Here is a 21,409-nt window from a genome sequence, read left to right on the forward strand (position 1 = left end):
GTCTTTATGGGCATCAACCCTGCCCAAGATGGCTTTTTTTTTTTAAACATCACAGTTTCCTCTTTATGACCTCAATGTTTGACAAAGCTTGTTCCTCATAGAGGAGGAAGGCGGGGCTCTGCAGGAGCGTTCACTTCCGCCAATGAGCTTTGATTGAGAACGTCGGCTTTTCTCAGCTGATAAGGATCTGCAGTTTTCTGCGGGCCTTCTATTCCGTCAGAAACAGTGCCGGTCGTGCGCCTGCGCCCTTTGCGCTCTACATTACGTCACCGACGTTCCCAGGCAGAATCCAGGAAGTGGAGTCTCTCGCTTGTTGTTTGTGTGTCGCTGGCTGCTAGTTGTCAGGGTTTTGTTTCTCCCCCCCTTTTTTTGAGTTAACGTAGCACCCGTGCGGGACGAAATGGCGACCTTTATTTCTGTCCCGTTGAAGAAGACAAACGAGGTGGATCTGGTGGGGCCGCTGTCGAAGTATGTGACGGCTACCTACCCAGCGGGCGACGAACAGGTGGAGTATATCCGGGCCGTGGAGGAGTTAAATAAGCTCCGCAAGAACGCGCTTGGAAGGCCGCTGGACAAACACGAGAGCTCCCTCGAAATACTGCTCAGGTGAGAAGTTGACTTTTTGCACATCTTGTTTCTAATTCACACGGGGTTGTCTTCTATGGCGGAATTAGACGTGTGTCGCTGAATTTGCCCTGTCATTACCGCCGCACCCAGACGTGTTAGCCCTTAGCTGCTAGCCATGGAAGCTTAATGAGTCGCGCATTGAAGCATTTGTCATCATAAACAGCTCGTTTTGTGAACAAGCACCAACATTAAAAGGTTGTATTACGCCTTACAATCCGTATAAAACGTAAGTTTGCGTTGGGACATAAATATTGACGAATGACAGGAGGTAAAACACCAAATACATTCACAGTTGCCCATGTTGTGAATCGAGACAGCTTGCGAGACATGAAACAAGACCTCATCCAGACCACACACGTGGTTGTCAGCATGCTTTGCAGTTTAACTTGAAGTTGTTCTCAGAAGTTGCACTTTTTAAAATATTTCCTCGGCACACATTATTTCAGTAGCTGTGTATCTAAATGCAACAAGCATCTAAAGTAGGTAGCATCATTGATCTGACGTGGAAGTGCACGATTTCGGCTGTCATTCATATTGCAGAGGGAAGACCGATTATTTAATGGTTAAAAAAGATAACCTTACAACCTATTCCAATTGTATATGTCTGAAATTGAGATATTTTAAAAATGCGATATACAATTATCGATTGGGATGATATCAGGAATCCTGGAACTATTGTATGTTCTTGAACCTACACACCTGTCAATATGGAAATACAGCTCACTGTGTTGTCACTCTGCTATTGTTCACATCCACATCCAGATCCAAGATCAGCAGAAAGCTTAAGGTTACTCTTCCCTCATGGTCAGACATCCATGACAGGGAAACAGTCAGATGATAAGAAAAGTGTTTGCTTTAGAATCTTAAGGGACAAATGAAACACAAATCTAAATATACCCCTCTTTGTATGCCTCCCTTTGTTGTTGTTTTTAGTTTTTCGGGATTCATTTTAAAAGTTAAAAAAAAAAACAGTGCTGATGACAAATGTTCGCAGCCATCATTACAGAACTAAAAGTCAGCTCAGTCTGTGTTTTCTATCAGGAAAAACCCCAAATATCTTGGTTGGGTGTTTTTAACAAGACATAACAGGTGTGATTGCCTCCCTTAATAGCAGACTTTAAATAGTTGTTAAATGAGAAGATTTGGACACTATATTTAAGCAAAATGTTAGCTCTTCGTCACTACAACTGTCTGTCAGTAAATAGTCGTAGTTGTCAGTAAACAAGTTGTTGTCTGTCCCATCATGCCCCAGTGACCCTGGCCAGCTGCTGTCAGCTGTTTTATTTCTTGGATATTTAATCAGTGGGGTTGAGTACACAGGTTTTGGCTGAGTAAGCATGGTCACTGACACCAACTTCTACATTGTGTTGCTCAACATTCTCAGAGGTGACTTAGAAACAGACTTGACCATGCTGAATTTCTCTTCGCTATCAAGGACTCATGAAATTGGCTGTGCTGAGAATCGAGTCTTTATTGGAGGCTAATTATACATTTTCAGAATGTGGTTGTTTTGTTCTCTACCTCCACCTGCTTGTTAATCTACTGATCCAACTGGAACTTGTCTTGCAAGAAGCATTTAAATCTTGAGCGCAGCAGAGCTGAGAGCTGACAGCGCCTAAAAATGTTGATTTTCCTTCTCTATGATGGGATGTTTTCATTAATGTGACCCTCTGCCTCAGATGTCATATATTAGTGTTGTTTGATTGTTGAAACAATTACTATGAGTGCCAAAGTTTATATGATTCACTTTCTGTGATAAAAGATGTAATAACTAACCGTAGTTAAGATTACGCGATCGTCATGGTGGATGTGGATAGTTGATCTTGTTTGAGCTGTGGGGAAATTCATGGAGAATGAGCTGCCATTCTTGGGCTTGGCTTTCCTCCATGTCTGTCAGCTATGTGCCAGGTAGCTCGGGCGATGGCTCGACCCTTTTCTCTGACAATCAAGCAGACAGCCACAACGTCACCATGACTACCATTGTTTTGCCTTGGATATTTTCTCTCCCTTGTGACTAAAGCAGTAGGAGCTGTGCATCTCAGCTTTCCCTGCTGCATTTTTGTTTTGTTTTGTTTTTATTAGCCTTTGAATGAGAAACACGAAATGAAATACCAGCTTGTTATTGTTTTGATTTCCACTGCTACAGGAAGTATAACATGGATTAACTGCCAACATGGTATTTTTCCACAAGTTCATCTGCATTTTGTCACTCCTCAAAATAACCTTCCATATGAAATGTTAGTGTGTGTCTACGCATGCACACACAGGCACACATATCCTTTTTTCTTTTGTCATTGTCATAGGTCCATGAAATCACAGGGCTTCCTTAAATCAAAGACCCATTTAATAGATAATTCTTTATTCATAAATCTGTTTTAATTACTTTCGTCCAGTGTAATTGTGATTAAATTTTTGGTGATCGGTAAGTCCTCCTCATCAAAAAAAGTATGTTTTCATTTCTGCGTAAAACAGCACAAGTGTTTTTCAGATGCACACTAATGAAAAAAACAATGAACTAATTCTGCCTTTCCCTTGTCTTTGTAGATATTATGACCAGCTGTGTGCCATTGAGCCCAAGTTTCCCTTCTGTGAAAATTCGGTAATTGATTTTAAAGTACACATAATTGCAGGTTACACTTAGTTCAATACAAGGACTCCTTCACAAAGTGTTCCTCTGTTTCTGCAGCTATGCTTAACCTTCACATGGAAAGATGCCTTCGACAAAGGATCTCTGTTTGGTGGCTCTGTCAAACTTGGTAAGTGTAACATCAGATGCAAGAACGCATTTATGTCTTTGTGTGAAAATTATATTGTAGATGTTGTTCCTGATATTCTGATCAGATCTGTAATTAGTTAGTGTTCTGATGCCATCTCAAGAGAACAGCTCAGGATGCGCCGACGTCTGATCACTGACCACATTGAAGGATCGGGGCCACAAGGTTTAAAAAGACCTTTTAAAAGGGTTCTGGTTTGGCCAGATTTATCACCCTTCTTTCGAACGGTTCATTGTAATATTATTTCACAACACAAAAATTGTTAAAAGCTTAAAAGGAAATACAACAAATATCAAGGAATAAACGTGGGAATTGATGATGGTGTTACGTCACCGTAAAGACTGAAAGACTTACAATAATATCAAACATGCTGATAATGTTGTAAGCCCAAGACTAGGAAAAGACCGATCAACTCGGATTACCACCTTATACTTAATAATCTAGATGACAGGAGTGCACCGCGACTCCAGTAAAAACTCCTTAAAATTTGCTTCTCACTTTTAGTTTTTTAGTCTGTGACCGTGAAAATGTTTTTGTGTAATCCCACCATTAGACACACAAACAGGCATTTGACCTGACAGCAGGCATTTTAGCACTCAGCAGCTCCCTATTGTCAATTTGACCTGAGAAGCAGGCCAGAAAAATAATTCCTATAAGGGCTGGAACAAAAGTTACTGAAGCGTGGCATTTAAAAGAAAAGAAGACAAGCACTGTTGCTGTGTGCATGCTGTACATTAGTATCCATGAATTGCTATATGTTTGTAAGAGGTAGCATTAAATGATGATTTGTAATTCATTGTTTAAAGCTGATATGTAAACTAAAATGAAAATCAAAGAAAAATCTCCACAAAATTACCGTTGCTTTTTTTTTTCTTTTTGGCAGCTCACATTTGTTCCGTTCATGCTTGAATCTTTGTCCTCTGCTCTGATTTGTGGGAGGTCAAGAGAGGAGATTGTTTCTGCTGCGCATAGTATGCTCTTCTGGAGAGAAAATGGCACAGTGGAGGAGAAAGTGATGACTCGAGAAAAGTGCCAGCCTCTAACTTAACAGCTGCGTCAACCACAAAATATGGCTCTGGACATTTGACAAATCAAAAATATGTCAATCTGTGTTGGCTGGAAGATATTAAAATGCATTGCGGTGTTAAAATGTCAAGGAGAATATAATTCTGTAGCTCAAATAGGTCTGAGTCATCAAATATTCTTTGTGTTGTCTTCAAGTTAAAACAGTATTTGCAAATTTACAAAACAGAGTTTCTTCATCAGCAGTTGCACTTGTATGTGGAATCATTAGATAATACCAAGAGTGAATCAGCTGATTTATTTAGTGTAAAACCACAAGGGCACGGATTTTAGGCACTTACTACTAAATGACCAGGACAGAAGATGTGTTTTCCCCAGTGCCTGGAGCAGGATTTCCAGTGACGTCAAATTATGTTCAAATTTATGTTCAAAAGAAACCCATTAAATTACAAATGTCTCCCTCTGTGGTGTGCCTGTCCTTTTGTTTTGTAGCTCTGGCCAGTTTGGGTTACGAGAAGACGTGTGTGTTGTTCAACGCAGCAGCGCTGGCTAGTCAGATTGCCTCTGAGCAAAACCTGGACAACGATGAAGGCCTGAAAGCTGCAGCCAAATACTATCAGGTGGGTGTAAGATCTCATGCACGCAGACACACACTTGATCTTTAAAATAATGGGAAGACTTTACTCATCCATAAGATCCGTGTGGTATTCTCGTATCAGTCTCAAACAAATAAATAGATTCATGATCGGCAATTTAAATTAAGATCTTTAAACACTTTAAGCAAAAGGATGTTATATTACAACACAAAAAAATGCATTAGCTGCAAAGGGTTTTGTCAAGAAGGGTATCTGATGTAAAACTTTTTCCAACCTAAATATGCAAATGAAGTGTACTACTTTTATATTGGATTTGTCGATGCATGGATTCACAACAACTGGCCATCGGTAATAATAAACTGCGGGGCACCGGTGAAAATTGGGCTACTGTGGGTCGAAGAAGGTGAGAAAAGTGCTTCCATAGGCAGAGAGGGCTGTTGGGTATAGTTAAAGAGGTCATGAAGTAGTTTGTGTGTGAGGAGAGAGTTACATGGAGACATATGATTTGCTGTGGCAGCCCCTGAAGGGAATACCAGAAAGGAAAAGTAGAATTTGTGTGGGCAGGTCTTGTAGTGAAAGATTTGATAGTATCTGATATTGTTTTTGTTGCAAAATACATAAAGTACTTACCTAAGTACATTTGTATTGTACACATTGTTTTTGGCTGATATGAAACGAATGTGGTTCTCCTTGGAGTGAGGAGGATGGATAGAACCTCACTGAGATCGATGTTTTGGTCATGTACAAAGGAGGGATATTGAGTACATTGGTAGAAGGGTGTTGAGGTTGGAGCTACTCGGCAGGAGGCTTCAATAAAGACCAAAGAGGAAATTTATGGATGGAGTTATCGAGGACTTGAACTGAAGTGGGAAAAGACAAACACAAAGGACAAACAAAGCAATTTCTCAATTCAGTTGCTAGACTGGAGTGAATGGAGTGATGCCATTAGTAAAGCACATCACAAGAGCAGAGAGGTTGTATTATGATCTCTTATGTTTTTCGTCTCATGGAAGAGAGTTCCATAGTTTAGAAACCCATACCTCAACAACACAATTTCACCTGTCTTTCACAGCTATGGTTGAAGATTAATGCACATAGACAGACAACCAGTAATTTCCACTCCAGACTCCTCCTCTGTGAGCATGGGACTTTTCCCTAGTCATTGTCTCAGGCGCCAACTCCAATGTTGTTTTTACTATTTGCATGCATATTAAATCCACATTTACAAGTCAGCTTTGATTGAGCTGGTGACACTTGACTAAAGGTCTACTCGATTTAATTAAATCTTTTTCTAACAAAGAGAGTACCTCTCTTACCTGCATCAGACTTAGAGGTTTGACATAAACAAGTTTAATTCAATGCAAGTAGCCAAGTAAAAGCCATTGCCTTGGTATTCGTATCTATTTTAGGGTTGTTTGTTTGTTTTCTTTTTTTTTTTTTTAATAAACTGTTCACAACTCATTCTTTAAACTAAAACTTATGTTGCTAATGTGGATCTTCCTCATTATTACTGAAGGGAAAGATACAGTATGCATGTTCTCTCGCTGCATGTGGAACCAGTGGACGTTGGCAAACTTTCTGCAAACAACGCACTGTCATACTGAGTGCAAATTATGTTTGTTTTTTACAGATCGGTCTTGGTATGAGCGTTTGATCTCTCTCCATGTCTCTTTTTGCCCAGCTTGCCAGCGGAGCATTTGCCCACATCAAGGACACAGTGCTGTCTTCCCTGAATAGGGAGCCCACCATGGATATCTCCCCTGAGACAGTTGGTACCCTGCACCTCATCATGCTGGCCCAGGCCCAGGAGGTCTTCTTCCTCAAAGCCACCTCCGGTACGAAAGAGAAAACTTCGAGCCTTTTGATGTATGGTCACAATTATTTCTGTTGACTGTTTTAACAAACACTTCCTCGATCCTTATATTCTGGCCTTTTCTTAAGAGTGTCACATGTTTCAATATTTTTGTACACTGCTTTGAGACTGCAGCGTTTTTATATATACACACACAGGAAACTGTGTAGCTTTAGTGTAGCTTCATGTTTAGTCATAGCAGTAGTCAGATTATTGGCATTTTCTATTAGCTGCTTGTCAAATCTTTCACTATTTAGAATGATATCTGTTTCGAGAAAAAAGAAACTCATACACATACGCGTGTGTGTATGTGTGTGTGTGTGTGTGCGCGCGCGCATGTGTGCGCGTGTCTACCTGACCCTTTTTTGCTAAAATGCTGTTGCAACTTCATCCAGCTTGAGACACAGCACTGCTGTTTTGTAGAATTTAGCTTCTGTGTGACAAAATGTCAGTAATCCGTTAATAAACCATTAGCCTGATCAGCTTGTGATGTGTGGCTAGCAAATTGTCTGCGTGTTAACACGCACCCATTGTCCCTTGCACAACTGTTATAAAAAAAGCTTTTTCTCCTAACAGACAGAATGAAAGACGCCATCATTGCGAAGCTGGCCAATCAAGCTGGTGATTACTATGGCGACGCATTCAAGCAGTGCCAGTACAAAGACAATCTCCCCAAGGTAAGTGATGGACTCTCAGTAAGCTGAAAACACATTAACAGTCAGCCGTGTGACGAGTGCTGTGAAGTTGTTTGCAATCCATAGGTTGGCATGTGAAGATGTCTGTGTTTCCCCGAGATGATAATTATACATATAGCTTTTTGTCTTTTTCAAGACCCGTTCTAAATATTGATGATGCAAGCAAAATGTTTTAAGTTTATATTTCCTTGCAGGTAAAAACACAGTCGGTCAGACTTCATCATCTACCCTAAGAGATTACTTTAAAAAAGAATTTTATTTTTCCAGTAAATGAAATATTGATGTCTGGTATTTGACCAAAGTGTTAATTTACCAGACTTTGGCAATAGTGTTGGGTCTTACTCCTTACTTTTTTAATGCACTTTGTACACCAGTGTTTGTTGTGAGGTCAAGCACTGTCACATAGAAACCAAGTATTAGCTTGTCCATTCATCAATAAATTATATTATTAAATCATACTGAGCTTTAGAGTGTTAAATGTGAACCTCCCCTTCATAGACCACTTGAAGGTGTGCAGGCTTTCTGGATTAAGAAAATACAAATATGCGTCTTGATTCTAAAGAAAATGGAATATGGATTGTATCTATCTGGTCAGGCGAGGCCTGTGATGGGAAACACTGACTGACGTTAGTGTGTGACATCTCATATGTGTGTATTTGTGGAACAATAAAATAAGCAGACTGTTGCTCTGCCATTAGTTTTGCTGCAGTTCAAGGTTCCGATAGATAATAAACACGTCTTTCTTTACTGTGTGTCTAGAACCACATGCACAGTATGAACCACAAGGCCAGAGCTGTAGTTAAAAAAATGTTCCACATAACTGCAGGTACTCAGACCTGACTGTTAAAACAGGAGGGTGAGGCAGTGCCATGTTATATAAACCCTCAGCTACATTTTTTGCATTGCACCTTGAACTGAAGCTATACTGTGACACAGCAATAATCCTTGACGAGCGTTTCTCTGTTTGTGGGACCATCCACATGCCCACTTTCCTCTGTCTTCATCAGTCGACTTCCATGCTGTGCTCCCTCTCATTGGTCTCATCAGTCATGCTGATTGGTTTCCTATCCTCTAATCATGGGCATCTGAAGCATTACTGACTTCACATACTGACTTGACCATACGTGTTCAAACACACACATGCACTCTCTCACAAGGCTATGGGACTTATGATGAAGGTGTGGCAGCCTATGCCGAAAGGTTAAACACTCATTGCCTGTTCTGTTTTCTCTCTCGTTGTCTTCCTTTCTTTCTGCATCCCTCGTGGTGGTGGTGATTGTGTTGCCAATGGTTGTGTGTGTGTGTGTATACGTATGTATGTGTGTGTGTGTGTGTGTGTGTGTGTGTGTGTGTGTGTGTGTGTGTGTGTGTGTGTGTGTGTGTGTGTGTGTGCGTGCGTGCGTGCGTGTGCGCACTTTTTCTTTGCATCCCTAATTGCTTGTGCCTTAACATGATTGGCTTTCATAATGTCATTTGTAACATGACTTTGCTGGTGTGCGTCTTTCAACGTCTTTTTTTTTTTTAATTTTTTTTATGGATGGTCTTGCCACCATGTGTGTGTCTATGTGTGTGCGTGCAAATATCTGTTGGCGTGTTTGCGTGTTGCTCCGTGGTTGCCGCTCCCTCGTCAGTATTTTTATTTTCAGGAAGTGTCGCCGGTCCTGGCAGCCAAGCACTGCATCATGCAGGCTAATGCTGAGCTTCACCAGAGTGTCCTTGCCAAGCAGAAGAAGCAGTTTGGAGAGGAGATCGCTCGCCTGCAGGTACACGCTTCTATAATTCAAAAGTTAAGTCCCTAAACTCAAAATGCTTATTCCTTTCTGCCCATCTTTGATTAAGGAGAGGTCAGCCCTCAATCTTCATCACAGAAAAATCAATATTCTAACAGGCCCACCTTGACTCTGTATGTTTGAGCATGAGTCATATTTCATGGATTCAAATCACAAATGACTTTAGTCGACCAAACTTGAACCTCATCACCAGCTTAAGCCTATAACTTGAAACACTTGACTCTCTCTGAACATCCAAAATGCCAACAAATTTGCCAAGGAACATTTTTAAACACTATAAATAAGTTAATTAAAAAGGTAGACATTCCCCTCTTTTGTAGAACATTTACATCCCAGAGCGCACAATTTCAGATTTGTGACTTGCTGAAGATGTCATTGTCTTATGTTTTGACTTGACATGAAACTCGAGGGACTGGGATTTGCACAACAGTGAAACGGCCCTGCTCTACTTTTCACTTGTCCACAGCAGAAAACCTGTTCACGGAGCATTTCTTTCTGTTTTCCCCCCTTTGTTCATCCTGGTGGCTCCAGCATGCAGCAGAGGTAGTGAAGACGGTGGCATCTCGTTACGAGGAATACGTGAGTGTCAAGGACCTGGGTGAGAAAATCAACCGAGCGCTCGCCGCTGCCAAGAAAGACAACGACTTCATCTACCACGATCGTGTGCCTGAGGTCAAGGATCTGGAGCACATTGGCAAGGCAGCGCTGGTCAAAGCCACCGCCATCACACCACCCCTCAGCCAGAAATTCACAGGTAGCCTTATGGTGTGAGCATGTTGTTCATACAGGACTGACAGAGCAGTTTAATCTAATCATAGATCATTTAGTGACTTTGATACCCACAAAAGATATTTTGATATAAGCATATACTGTGCTCAAAAGTCAAACAGTCTTTGAACAGGTCAGGAATTTTTACTGCAGCCTACTAGTTTGACTTTATCTAACATAATCCATCCCTCTAAAAGTGAAAAATGGAACCATAGGTTATTGGTTAATTAGACTCTGCCTCATTGATCTCGATGATCTTAAATTTGAAATTAATTTCCTCCCCTGGCCACTCAGGGTTCAGATACTAAGCAAGCACAAAGTCAGTGGTATCAAATTAATTTTTAGAGTGTAATTAATCTGTTGATGTCAAACATGCCTCGACTAGGAAAGTGTTGAACTCTCCCTCCAAAGTTAAGCTGTCTTTGCTGTGAGGTCAAATCATTGGTGGAAATAATGTTATTGTGACATTGCTCCATTGCAAATTCATATATATTTATTTTTTGTTAATTAACGTTATCAAAATGCAATCATGCCTCAGGCTTTATTCCTGGCCGAGTGCCTGGAATCTAATCTGCTGATATTAGATACAGCTATTCTTAAATTTTGTGCTTGTGTTCACCTTTCTTTTGAACCAATTGTGTCAGCAACTGCTTTCCTTCAATGTGCATTTTTTTCCTCATTCCCTTTCTCTTTTGAACCCCACATTTATTTTTATTGAGTGAACACATCATATCAGTCACGCGTTCAATCAGTTGTCATTCCGCTTATAGCAGCATGACTGTCAAAGCGCAGAGGATGGACTGCACCCTTATCTAAATATTGTTAGTCTTGGGGCTTGATGCACCCTGCTGTGGCAGACCTGACATTTGAAACTATACACAAGTAGATACTGTGAAACTAAGTAATTTTTTGATATCGTCCTTTCCCACCCACCCCAAATAAATAAAGGGGCTAGCATCGGGTCGATGCTGCAAAAGTCCCAGATAACCTCAAAAAAATGCATTCAAAAAAGTTTTTATTCCCCAAGCATTTATCAGCTTATGTTTCAAAACGAGCTCTTGTAATGCTTCAGTTTTGAGTCTGCGGGTGTATTTTCGACTTCATAGTTTGAGACCTGTCAAAAGACAAATGTCTTAAATTTGTTTCTTCCTTGTTTTTTAACTCCATTCAAGAAAGTAACCAATTCATTGTTTTGACAGTGTAAGACACGGTTGGATCTTATGTATCCCAAACTCTGGGTTGTTTTCAAACGCCTCATGTTGTTGTTACTCCTCAGACTTGTTCGAGAAGATGGTTCCTATGGCAGTGCAGCAGTCCATGAGTTCGTACAGCCAGAGGAAAGCAGAGACGGTTAACCGACTGGTGGGAACAATGAAGGAGGCCACCAACCTCTGTAATGGGTACGCGGTAGTGTGTCTGTATGGCCTCATGTTGCTCAGATATTTTTCAGCATGAGCATGAGTTCTTTCATCTGTGTACAATTAAAAGATTAGCAATTATTTTTGCATCCAGTTGGTCAGTTTACCTTTTTGATCACGTCTTCGCAAATAAAAAAGCAAAAACATTGCGACGTACAAATTGAGTTAAAATGTCTTTCAATATTTTGACTTCATAAAATTCATTGTCTTAATTCCATCAGGGTGTTGGCTTCACTCAACCTGCCCGCTGCTCTGGAGGATCTGTCTGGAGACTCTATCCCTACATCCATTGCTAAGAAGGCCCAGTCCATTGTGCAGCAGGGAGGCCTTCAAAGCATTGAAAAGCTGATTGAGGACCTTCCAGTGCTACTGACCCGCAACAGAGAGATTCTGGATGAGGTGTGTGTCACTGCACTCTGTGTATCCATTGCTCTCAACACTGTCGAGACTTGAGTTTTACTCACCAATGACCTTTGCACTCAGTACGACTTAAATTATTTTTTCAATATTAGTGAGAGTTGACTTTCACAACAGCAAACCCTCCTTCCTTGACAAAAACATATGAGGCTTCAGCAGCATGTTGGACTTTTCTCCAAATACTAGAACAATAAAAAGAAATAGCCCAATGGCAGAATTCCCAGATCAGGATCATCACTGGAATCTAACTGACTGGTCCTGAGTCCAAGGACTGTTTGTGCACTACCTTCTGCCAACCCATGTAATAGCCATCTTGTTGATAAACAAATAAACAGACGGGGGCAAAAATATTAAGCACAACCTGCTTCCAAGTTTGTTGGCAATATGGAAAAGTCCAAATCAAAATGTCCTCCTTTCCCCAAAGATGTAAGCCTGTTTTAAAGTGACAAAGTGCCAAAGCTTTAATTAAAAGCACAGTGAAGCACAAAGCTGGATTTTTATTTTTTAACATAGGATTTAGTATTTCTGATCAAGACTTTCGGGAGCTTATTTTTTGAACCCTCTCAAACAAGAACTGGAATATCTTTTGGTAGATGAATGTAAAAAACATATTTGCTCTCAGAACTTCTGATTGCTGTTTTCCCACCAATATGAGAAGTAATAATAAAAGTATTTCTAAATTGATTATATTGTTAAATATATCTGATATAAAATTCAAGAGCTCAAATTACTATTGATTTGGATGTAATGTCCAGTTGTCTAATGATATCAGTAAATACATTTCTTTGTATATTTACAATTACCTACATATTATGTTCTATAATCAAGTGATCATTAGATATTACTATGTAGTGATAAGAAAATGAGTTGGGAAGCATAAAGGGAAAAATATCATTTTAAAAATGTCCACTGTAATTCAATATGTAGTGGTTAAAATGTCAGATCATTGCTATTGTCAAACCTGTAAAACTGCCCTCCACTGAAATTGCTCATTTAGTCGCTGAAGATGCTTGACAATGAAGAAGCAACGGACAATGAGCTGAGAGCTAAGTTTAGCCAGCGCTGGAACAGAACCCCCTCGGGTGACCTGTATAAGCCCCTCCGTGCAGGTAAGCTTGTTTTCTTGCAAGACCCTGTCATGTATTCATTACGCTTCTATGGTGGCCATAATCTGGGCTTCTTTCTCTCACTCTTCTGTCTCCATTGCCCCTCCTATGCTCACCTAGAGGGAGTCAACTTCCGCAACTTTCTGGACCGAGCGGCACAATCCGACCAGTTGGTGAAAGACCGCTACAATGCCCACTGTGAGATGATCACCCTGCTGTGTAAACCAGAGGCTGAACTCAATGCTGCCCTCCCTTCTGCCAACCCCACCAAGACACTGCAGGGCAGTGAGGTCAGTCCACTTGTGTTCATGTCTGATGTCAATGTAAAAACTTTATAATCAACTTCCCGAGTGTTCCACATACACTCCCACAGTGAAAAAACACCTGGTGGACATGTTGTACTTTTAAGCCCTTCCCATACAGTCACTCCATTTTTCATTTTACTTGCTGACCTTGCGTTATGTTTCACTGGGGAACTTAAATCACAAAGCAAGCAGAACCGGTAAAGGTTGAGTAAGCGGTGCGTGTCTCCAGCTGCACTGTTCCTGCTGAAGTGACAAACCAGGCATTGCAGCTCTTGTGGAGAGGCCGCGGAGCGGGCATCCAATGACTTTCGTCATCGTCACACAGGTCATGAACGTGCTGCGCTCCCAGCTGGCTCAGTTGGAGAACGTGAAGAAGGAGAGGGAGACTCTGGAAGGAGAGATCAAGGCTGTGACATTTGACATGTGTGGCACCTTCCTCACTGCCCTCGCCCAGGACGGGGCCATCAGTGAGGAGCAGTTGTCGCTCTCCAAGCTTGACCAGTTGTACGGCACATACAACCAGAGGGTGCAGGCAAGCCTCCGCACACAAGAGGAGCTGCTGGCACAAGTTCAGGTAGAGTAACATCTTGTTCTGCTCCGGTGAATTCACTGAACTTGTCATCATAGAGGACACTGATGTTTGGCTGATAATGACGTCTGATTTATGTAAACCAAGGCACATTATGGTATACACTATCACTTGTAAAACTTTAGGCTGGATGCATCTTTATATTGCCTTCTGCCAAAAGGTCAGGGCAGTGTCAATGTGAGAAATACATTTCTCATAATTACTCTTAAACCAGATTTTTTTTTTTCTTGACTGTAAATCACAATAAAATGTGAGAAAAAGACAGATGGCCTGAAATACAGTTATTTTTTCTATAGAATTATGAGAACATTCCTCGTTTTCCCATCTACATTCAAACAAACATTTCCACTGCTGTCCAAAAGGGCTGAGTCATCGTCAATGTCAGAGAAATATGTACAACAATCTCCTGAGTAGATTGGTATGATCAGATTGGTATGATTTGATCTCTTTTTGAGAGAATTGCCTGATTTGCTGTCGTTTTTGATCAGCAATCAGACCACTTAGTTTATCGATTGAAATGATGGGTGAAATGGTAAAAATGGATACCTCCCATAAGTTAGACATTCACACCATTTTCTATCACAGCTTTATCTTCTGAAAAATTAACCATAAATAAGTGAGAGATTAAGTATTCATTCAATCTATATTTGCGTAAGCAGCCATCTTGACATGTTTAGAAATGGGGTGAATGTGTTGAATTTGTTCTCTCTTCTCAACATGTGATATCATTCCAGACATCTCACCAGGAGTTCAGCAGTTTGAAGCAGTCCAACACGGAGGCCAACCAGAGGGAGGAGATCCTGAAGAAGCTGGCTTCAGCCCATGACAGCTTCGTTGAAATCACCAGCAACCTGCAAGCAGGCACCAAGGTGCTCACTCGACACAACACAAAAAGCTGTACTGTTGTGATGCATCCCTTGCTAGAAATGTTCTACTTCTGTTTTTCTTTTCTTTTTTCCTCCTGCAACGCAGTGGTTTGCTAGCCAGGTGATTTATCGTTGTCTTCTTTTGTTTTTCCCCACCCCAGTTCTACAACGACTTGACAGAAATTTTGCTGAAGTTCCAGAATAAATGCAACGACATTGTTTTTGCTCGCAAGACTGAGCGAGATGAACTACTTAAGTATGTTCCTGTCTGATTATGAATAATAATTTAGTCAAATATGGGTTGTGGTTTCAGTGTGTTATAATGTGTCAAATGGACCTAAGTGCAGGGGTTTTAGGGAAACTCAGCAACTACCGCTTTCTAATGTATGGAATATTATCTCCAGGGAGCTGCAGCAAAGTATTGCACGAGAGCCCAGTGCTCCATCCTTCAATGCTCCTGCCTACCAGAGCACTCCAGCTGCACCCGCCTCTGGCCCTACCCCAGCACCCAGGACCGTATTTGTAAGCATCCACCCATTCAGTATCATTGCTTTTAACAAGAGGCTGCTGATGGTTCACTGATATCCTTGCTCTTCTAGGCCCAGCAGCCTCAACAAGTCCCACAGCAGCCCCAGGCGAAACCCCAGCCCCCAGCCAGACCCCCTCCACCAAACTTAACCCCACAGGCCGCTGCCTCCACTTCAGCCAACATGCCACCCACTGGACCCCCTGCCAATAACCCGCCACCAGTCGCCCCAATCCCACAAGCCCAGGGACCACCTTACCCAAGCTACCAGGGCTACCCAGGGTCAGTTTTATCACATACGCCATCCTTTAATACATTTTGAAGTCATGTGACCTTGGATCACGTCAGGAAAGAGTCCAAGTGGGAAACAATGCAATTTTCAATTTCCTATGGCAATAATGATAAAGAAATAAATGTCAGAATCCCTAATAATCCTGTGGTACAGGAGCAATGTGTTCCAGTAGGATATTATGGAGACACGATGGTGCTAGATGATGTTGTAGAAGAGAGTGCAGTGGACTGAATAAGTGTAAAATATATGATCTCTCAACTTGTTCCTGTCAGTACACACAAACACACACACTTTCAGGGCAATGTCTTGGATCTGTAATTCTATAATAGCCTTACCTAGATGAAATAGGCAGTAATGGAAGTTTGTAATGAAGGATGTCATACTTTTTATTTTCTGTCTCTATACAGATTTTACCAGATGCCCATGGGCCTTCCTTACACATTTGGCCAGTATAACATGCCCTACATGCCCTACCAGGCCACTCCAGGACAGGGAGGATATCCAGGAGCGCCTCCAGCTGGACAGCCCTATCCCGGATACCCCCCACAGCCCCCTCAGCAGCAGCCCTATTACCCTCAGCAATAACTCTTCTGCAGCGCCTCTCCTGTCATGTTAACACCAAATAAGTGATCCCCAGCAATAACACCTTATCTTCATCTCTTAGCCTCTCTGTCACCAGAAGCAGTAAAAGAACCCAGAAAGCGGTGACAACAAGCGGCTCGATACTTTTTATCCCACTATTCTTCAATCCACCTTTCACACTCTCTACCTCTCCCTCTTTATCGCTTCTAGGTTCTTGATTCGAATGGCACTTTTTTTCCTGAACTATCTCAACTCTCATGGATGCACTAACCTCCGCCGCCTGCCTCTAAGGTCTTTTTAAAAGAAAATAAAGAACCTTCTTGTTTTGTAGTTATCCATTTTAATCAAAACTCTAACATATTACGTTATGAAAGCTGACTCTTTGCCTGGGCTCAACTGCTGTATATCCCTCAAATCCTAGGATTGTCGTGTGACCATTTCTAGACATGCCGTTTCTCTCCCTGCCCCGCCCAGTCAATTCCCAGCACTCATTTATCAGCTCTTCTCCTATTTTTGTATTGAATACTGATTCCTGGATGTATAAACCGATAAAAAAAATGGCCTGCAGGTTTTTTTTAATATAGATGACTGTTGAGAGTTCTGCTCTTTCCTGCTCTCTTCTCTCTCAACCAGGGAATGTTGGTATATTTCTGTTACAATCAAGTGTACAAGTGGGAGGAAAGGTTTGATTATATAAATATATGTATAAATAAGACTGTACGTCGTTAACCGAAACACTCTGTGCTGCACTCTCATGCTTTGCGTGTTATTTTTATTCCTCAATTCTAATGTGATTAAAAAGAACTGCCAGCCGGAATGTTTTTCCGTAGTGATTTTGGTTTTTTTTGTTTTTTTTTGTTTATTTTTTTGGGTCGAGCTGCGGAGTTTGTCGGCCTGCCAGTAGGGGGCAGTGGTGCAGCTCCCTCCGGAGAGCGGCGGTTCAACCCGGGTCCTCTCAGCCAATCGGGGCGGAGAGTTTGTCCCCATCCGACGAATCGAACACCTTTCGACCCAGCGAACATCGAGGGCAGATCCCATTTTGATGACATGCAAATTACATTCTAGTGAGGTCTTGATCTTATCCAGTCATATTTCCCCGCAGGTGATTTCTCCATAGACACATTCCATCCTGAGATATTTATTCACTGTCGGGACGCTAATGATTTCACATAACTCCCGACGTGTGTGTGTGTGTGTGTCGCGGGGAGGCAGATGGCTGCACAGTGTGATGTCTGGAAGGATGCATGGAGACGTTGGCAGAGAGCTGCTGGTCCTCTGCCTGCATCCATCACTCCCAACTCTCCACCCCCACCCCTCTCTTCTCTCCGTCTAATCTGTCTTCTCCAGTTCCCATCAGCTCAACTCTTTAGAAAAGCCACCATATTTCACCGAGCGCTCCCCCGGCGCCGTCCCGTCCTTTGTTTCCGTGCCTATCAGGCTCTTTTCATCACTTTTTTTCTTTGCTCTTAAGCTTTTCCTGTTCACCACCTGCCTGTTTTTTTCTCTCTCTCCCCCCCCCCTCTTCCCCAATCATCAGCTACTTTTCTTCTCCCCGTGCTCGTCCGTGGTTCCTTATCCCGATCCCCGCAGGCCGGCGTTGACAGCGGGTTGTCTGCGGCGGTCAGTATCTCCCGGTCCATAAACGTCTCATGGCATCACGTCATCCTCTTGCGTGTGCGCGCATACACGCACACGTACAAAGTGAAGCGAGTTTTTAATCAGATCCAACGGCTCACCTCTCACCGGAAGTCACACACACACACACACACACACACAGCCGTGGCGTGGCTGCCACAGACAATTGTATCTCCGGGTGTGTTTATCAAACGTGTCTGTGTGTCTCCGCTGCGTCATTTTAACAAGACGTTCTCCGCCAGAGGAGTGTCATATTTTAATTGGTCTGAAAGAGAATAAAGGCAGCGAACGCAACGCTGCGGTGACAGGTATTAATTACCTTTTGTCTAATGGCGCTAAAACTCAACACTCCGATACCCTGTTCTCCCCCCTTTTTACTTTGCCTTTCTCCGCCACCATTTCGCAGTATTCAGAATTACAATTTCATCATGTTGAAGATAGTTTAGATGTACCGAATGGTGTGGAGCGACGCGGGTGAAAAACGTGAAACGGTGTAGTTGTAAGCTAACTTAGTTAAGCTAACTTCGGGACGGGCTACCGAGTAGCCGTCAGGTTGTTAGCGGCTAGAGATGAGCAAGTCCCGCACATTCAAAACATGCGATGGGTTAGAAATGAGGGTACTCTTTGATTATGTATGAGTAATAGGGTATTAAAGGAACAAAACAGCTGCTGGAAAAATTGGGTTGCCCTCTGAAATGGACAAAATACGATTCACTTTATTGACAAAACAAAAATTGATGCGTCATTCCCGAGTGGCTAACTAATGACGAGTGCAATTACATACAGTGGGGGACTGGTTGAAATAATGATTCAGTGACTTGAACCTTGTATACTGGTATAAAACAAATGGAAAAGTCTTTTTCTGGCTAAATTAATAATATCACTGGTTGAAAGTTAGTTGACGAGTCACCCATTGGCATACAGAGCACATTTAATGGTTAAAGTGGTAGACAAATGATTGAAATGACAACAGCAAAGCAGTTGAATAGTACTCATTTAGGTTGATGCTTATGTACAGATAGTTATGATATTAGACAAAATAAAAGAAATGGTTGAGATTTTCGCCTAATGAAGGGTTCAAAGTTTCTTTGTGTTACTGGGATGGAAAAACAACTGGAATATCATATTCAAATGTACGAAAAGTTGGCTCAATTTAGTGGCTCAAGTGTCCAAATGCTCCCTGAAATTGAGATAACTTAGCATCAAGTTGAAAAATAGCAAATTACAGGCCTGCACATTCTCCACAGGAAGCAATCATTTTTCTGGAGCCCAGAGCTGCGACAACAAAATGCCAATCATGTGCTTGTTCGCATATCTCACCTGGACAGAGATCTCTTCTCATGTGGAGTCCGAGAACTGTTGTGTGATTAATCAGAAATTTGAAGTGAGCATGGTTAATGCTCTGCCGCTTTACACTAATGATTAGTTTTGAGGATCCAAAGGTAGAGATGTTGAAGAACTATGAAAATCTTTGTGTCCCATTGAGTAAGGCAGATTAAAAACACGCTAATAGCTCGTAATTTTTTGCACACAATTTAAACGCAACAAAACAAGTACCGACATGACCATTTCACTCTCTGGGGTTGTCACTGTGCAGTCGCCGTATTGTTGTTTTCTGTCAGAGTAGAATAGAAATGCTTTATAGGCACTGTAAACTTCAATCTAACAAAATGAAGGTTTCCTCAATGCTTAGTGTGGCACGTGTGTGAGGGCCTATTAGGACCTTGGTGTTCTGCCCTTGAGTTTTTTCCTCAGTATGAAAGTCATAGCAAGAAGGAATATCTAGCCATCATGAGAAAAATAACATTTCAAGCAATTTGCTGTACATCATTGTTGGAAGGCTCATAATAAATATTAAATCACAATGAAGTAAATAGTGTTGCAAAGTTACAATGTGAATAATGAAGCAATATTTTTCCGATTTTGGCTCACTTTTTCATTCCAATTAAAACGCTAGCATCACCGAACTACATTCGCACCTTAACTCACTCAACCTACACATTACCTGGAACAAGAGTGTCTCCTGCCAGAACTATTTACAGCTCCCCTACCGGATGCTCACATAAGAATCATTAGATTACAGTTTTTAGACAATGTAGAAATGAGAGTTACAAATAATTGACAGTCGCAAGAAATGTTAGCCTCTGTTTCTTTACAATAATGGATCCCAATCAGCTTTAATGACCAAGTACGCTAACACATACAAGGAATTTGATCGTAACAGGAGACAATAACATTGTACAACATTAACAAAATTGTACAAAATACAAATTTAAAACATGATTGTTCTTACTAATCAGAAGTATTAAAATTGTTTCTCTGCTCGATGTAATTGGGGAGTAGTCAAAATATTGGCCAAAACGATAATCAAAACCACAGACACCACAATACAATCACAGTCATTATAATAGGAAGAGAACTGAAATAATTCACTTCATGTTTGAAAATGTTTCCCAGCTGAGTAAATTTGACAAAGGGTCTAAACATTTTATAAAGTAAAGATTGAATTGTTCAAACTATTCTGATTGATAGTTATCAGAATTGTTTTTCAGACAAAATGTTTTGCCAAAATTGATAAGGCCATTTAATGTTTAGCATGAAAATTGTTGGACCGCTAAACACAGTGTATAAATAGTGGAAATGCTAACTAAAATAATGATAATCTGTTCTGAGTTAACTCACCGATAAACAATTATATTCCAGGAGTATTGAGTAAAATCATCAAATAGTTATAAGTAGTTGAACATTGTACTCATGGACCAGTGATGGGTGAAATCTTGGAAAGCTGTGGATCATTCATGGTTGGCAAATCTGTTTCTGCGACTCAAAGCAAACCAAAACACTGGCAGCTCAACGCTGAAGGAGAGGGAATCCACTTTTACATAGCCGATGATGTTTAATCAAAAGAACGTGCCATTTCAGTTGTACTTTGAAGAAAGAACAGGCTCCATGTGGTGGGGACCTGTCATCCGGTGCAGTGAGTGTGCCGGTTCTGTGGTTGTTATCTCACTTTTTCCCCTCTCATACCGGAGGGTACAATGTGAAGCAAAAAAAATGTGACAATGACAGGAAAAAAAAGAAAAAAATTACATTGTGCAGAAATCTAATTTTTGGTGTTAATTTGATCAGTCTGTGAGTGCACGAATTGCCAGTATAGTTGCATCTGCGTTGGCTGATAGTTTTGCCTCAGCAAAAAAGCTCTTTGGCCCTCTGCTATGTACCCCCCACCAAACACACACACACACACAAGCAAGATGCCTGAAATAGCTCTGATTGACAGGTATAGAGACACAGTTACTATAACAACTACCTCTTGGCTCTCATGAGCACTCCTCTCTCTGTCTTCCTCTCCGCCCCCCGCCTCTTCTCTTTTCTATTTCTTTTTACCAGCTCTCCTTCTTTTTGCCCCCCCACGATGTGTGTGTGTGGGTGTCGAGGGAAGAGATTATGAAAAAGAACTTGACTGCAATATTCCTTCACACGGAGATGTTTGCGTTGCGAGAGAGGGCTGGCACTAGCTATTGGATCTAACCTGTGTGGGTGAGGGT

General features: G+C 41.5%; 1 protein-coding gene across 2 annotated transcripts; it reads left to right on the top strand.

Moving 5' to 3' along the window:
- Positions 1 to 276: 276 nt before the first annotated feature.
- On the top strand, positions 277 to 17,043 carry pdcd6ip (programmed cell death 6 interacting protein). Of its 2 annotated transcripts, none has more exons than XM_086177715.1 (18): positions 277 to 606; positions 3,172 to 3,226; positions 3,314 to 3,383; positions 4,917 to 5,044; positions 6,702 to 6,855; positions 7,449 to 7,549; positions 9,199 to 9,330; positions 9,889 to 10,111; positions 11,402 to 11,525; positions 11,765 to 11,942; positions 12,958 to 13,069; positions 13,187 to 13,356; positions 13,697 to 13,945; positions 14,695 to 14,829; positions 14,988 to 15,082; positions 15,231 to 15,348; positions 15,426 to 15,634; positions 16,052 to 17,043. In XM_086177715.1, exons 1-18 carry the CDS (start codon positions 401 to 403, stop codon positions 16,227 to 16,229), a joined length of 2,637 nt encoding a protein of 878 aa, XP_086033841.1. In that variant the 5' UTR covers positions 277 to 400; the 3' UTR covers positions 16,230 to 17,043. The 2 variants fall into 2 exon arrangements, with proteins under 2 accessions (XP_086033841.1, XP_086033842.1); XM_086177716.1 differs by having other exon boundaries at positions 9,214 to 9,330.
- Positions 17,044 to 21,409: the final 4,366 nt, after the last annotated feature.

This window comes from Fistularia commersonii, chromosome 30 (assembly GCF_037954325.1).
Source record: "Fistularia commersonii isolate RoL2024-O1a breed Wild chromosome 30, RoL_Fcom_v1.0, whole genome shotgun sequence".
NCBI lineage: Eukaryota > Metazoa > Chordata > Actinopteri > Syngnathiformes > Fistulariidae > Fistularia > Fistularia commersonii.

What these genes read in the sequence shown, in the direction of transcription:
- pdcd6ip (XM_086177715.1), top strand. Translation starts at nt 401, where the DNA reads ATGGCGACCTTTATTTCTGTCCCGTTGAAGAAGACAAACGAGGTGGAT. An exon ending in AGGAGATCGCTCGCCTGCAG is followed by an intron (nt 9,331 to 9,888) that starts GTACACGCTTCT and finishes TGGTGGCTCCAG; the next exon opens with CATGCAGCAGAGGTAGTGAA. An exon ending in CCTCAGCCAGAAATTCACAG is followed by an intron (nt 10,112 to 11,401) that starts GTAGCCTTATGG and finishes GTTACTCCTCAG; the next exon opens with ACTTGTTCGAGAAGATGGTT.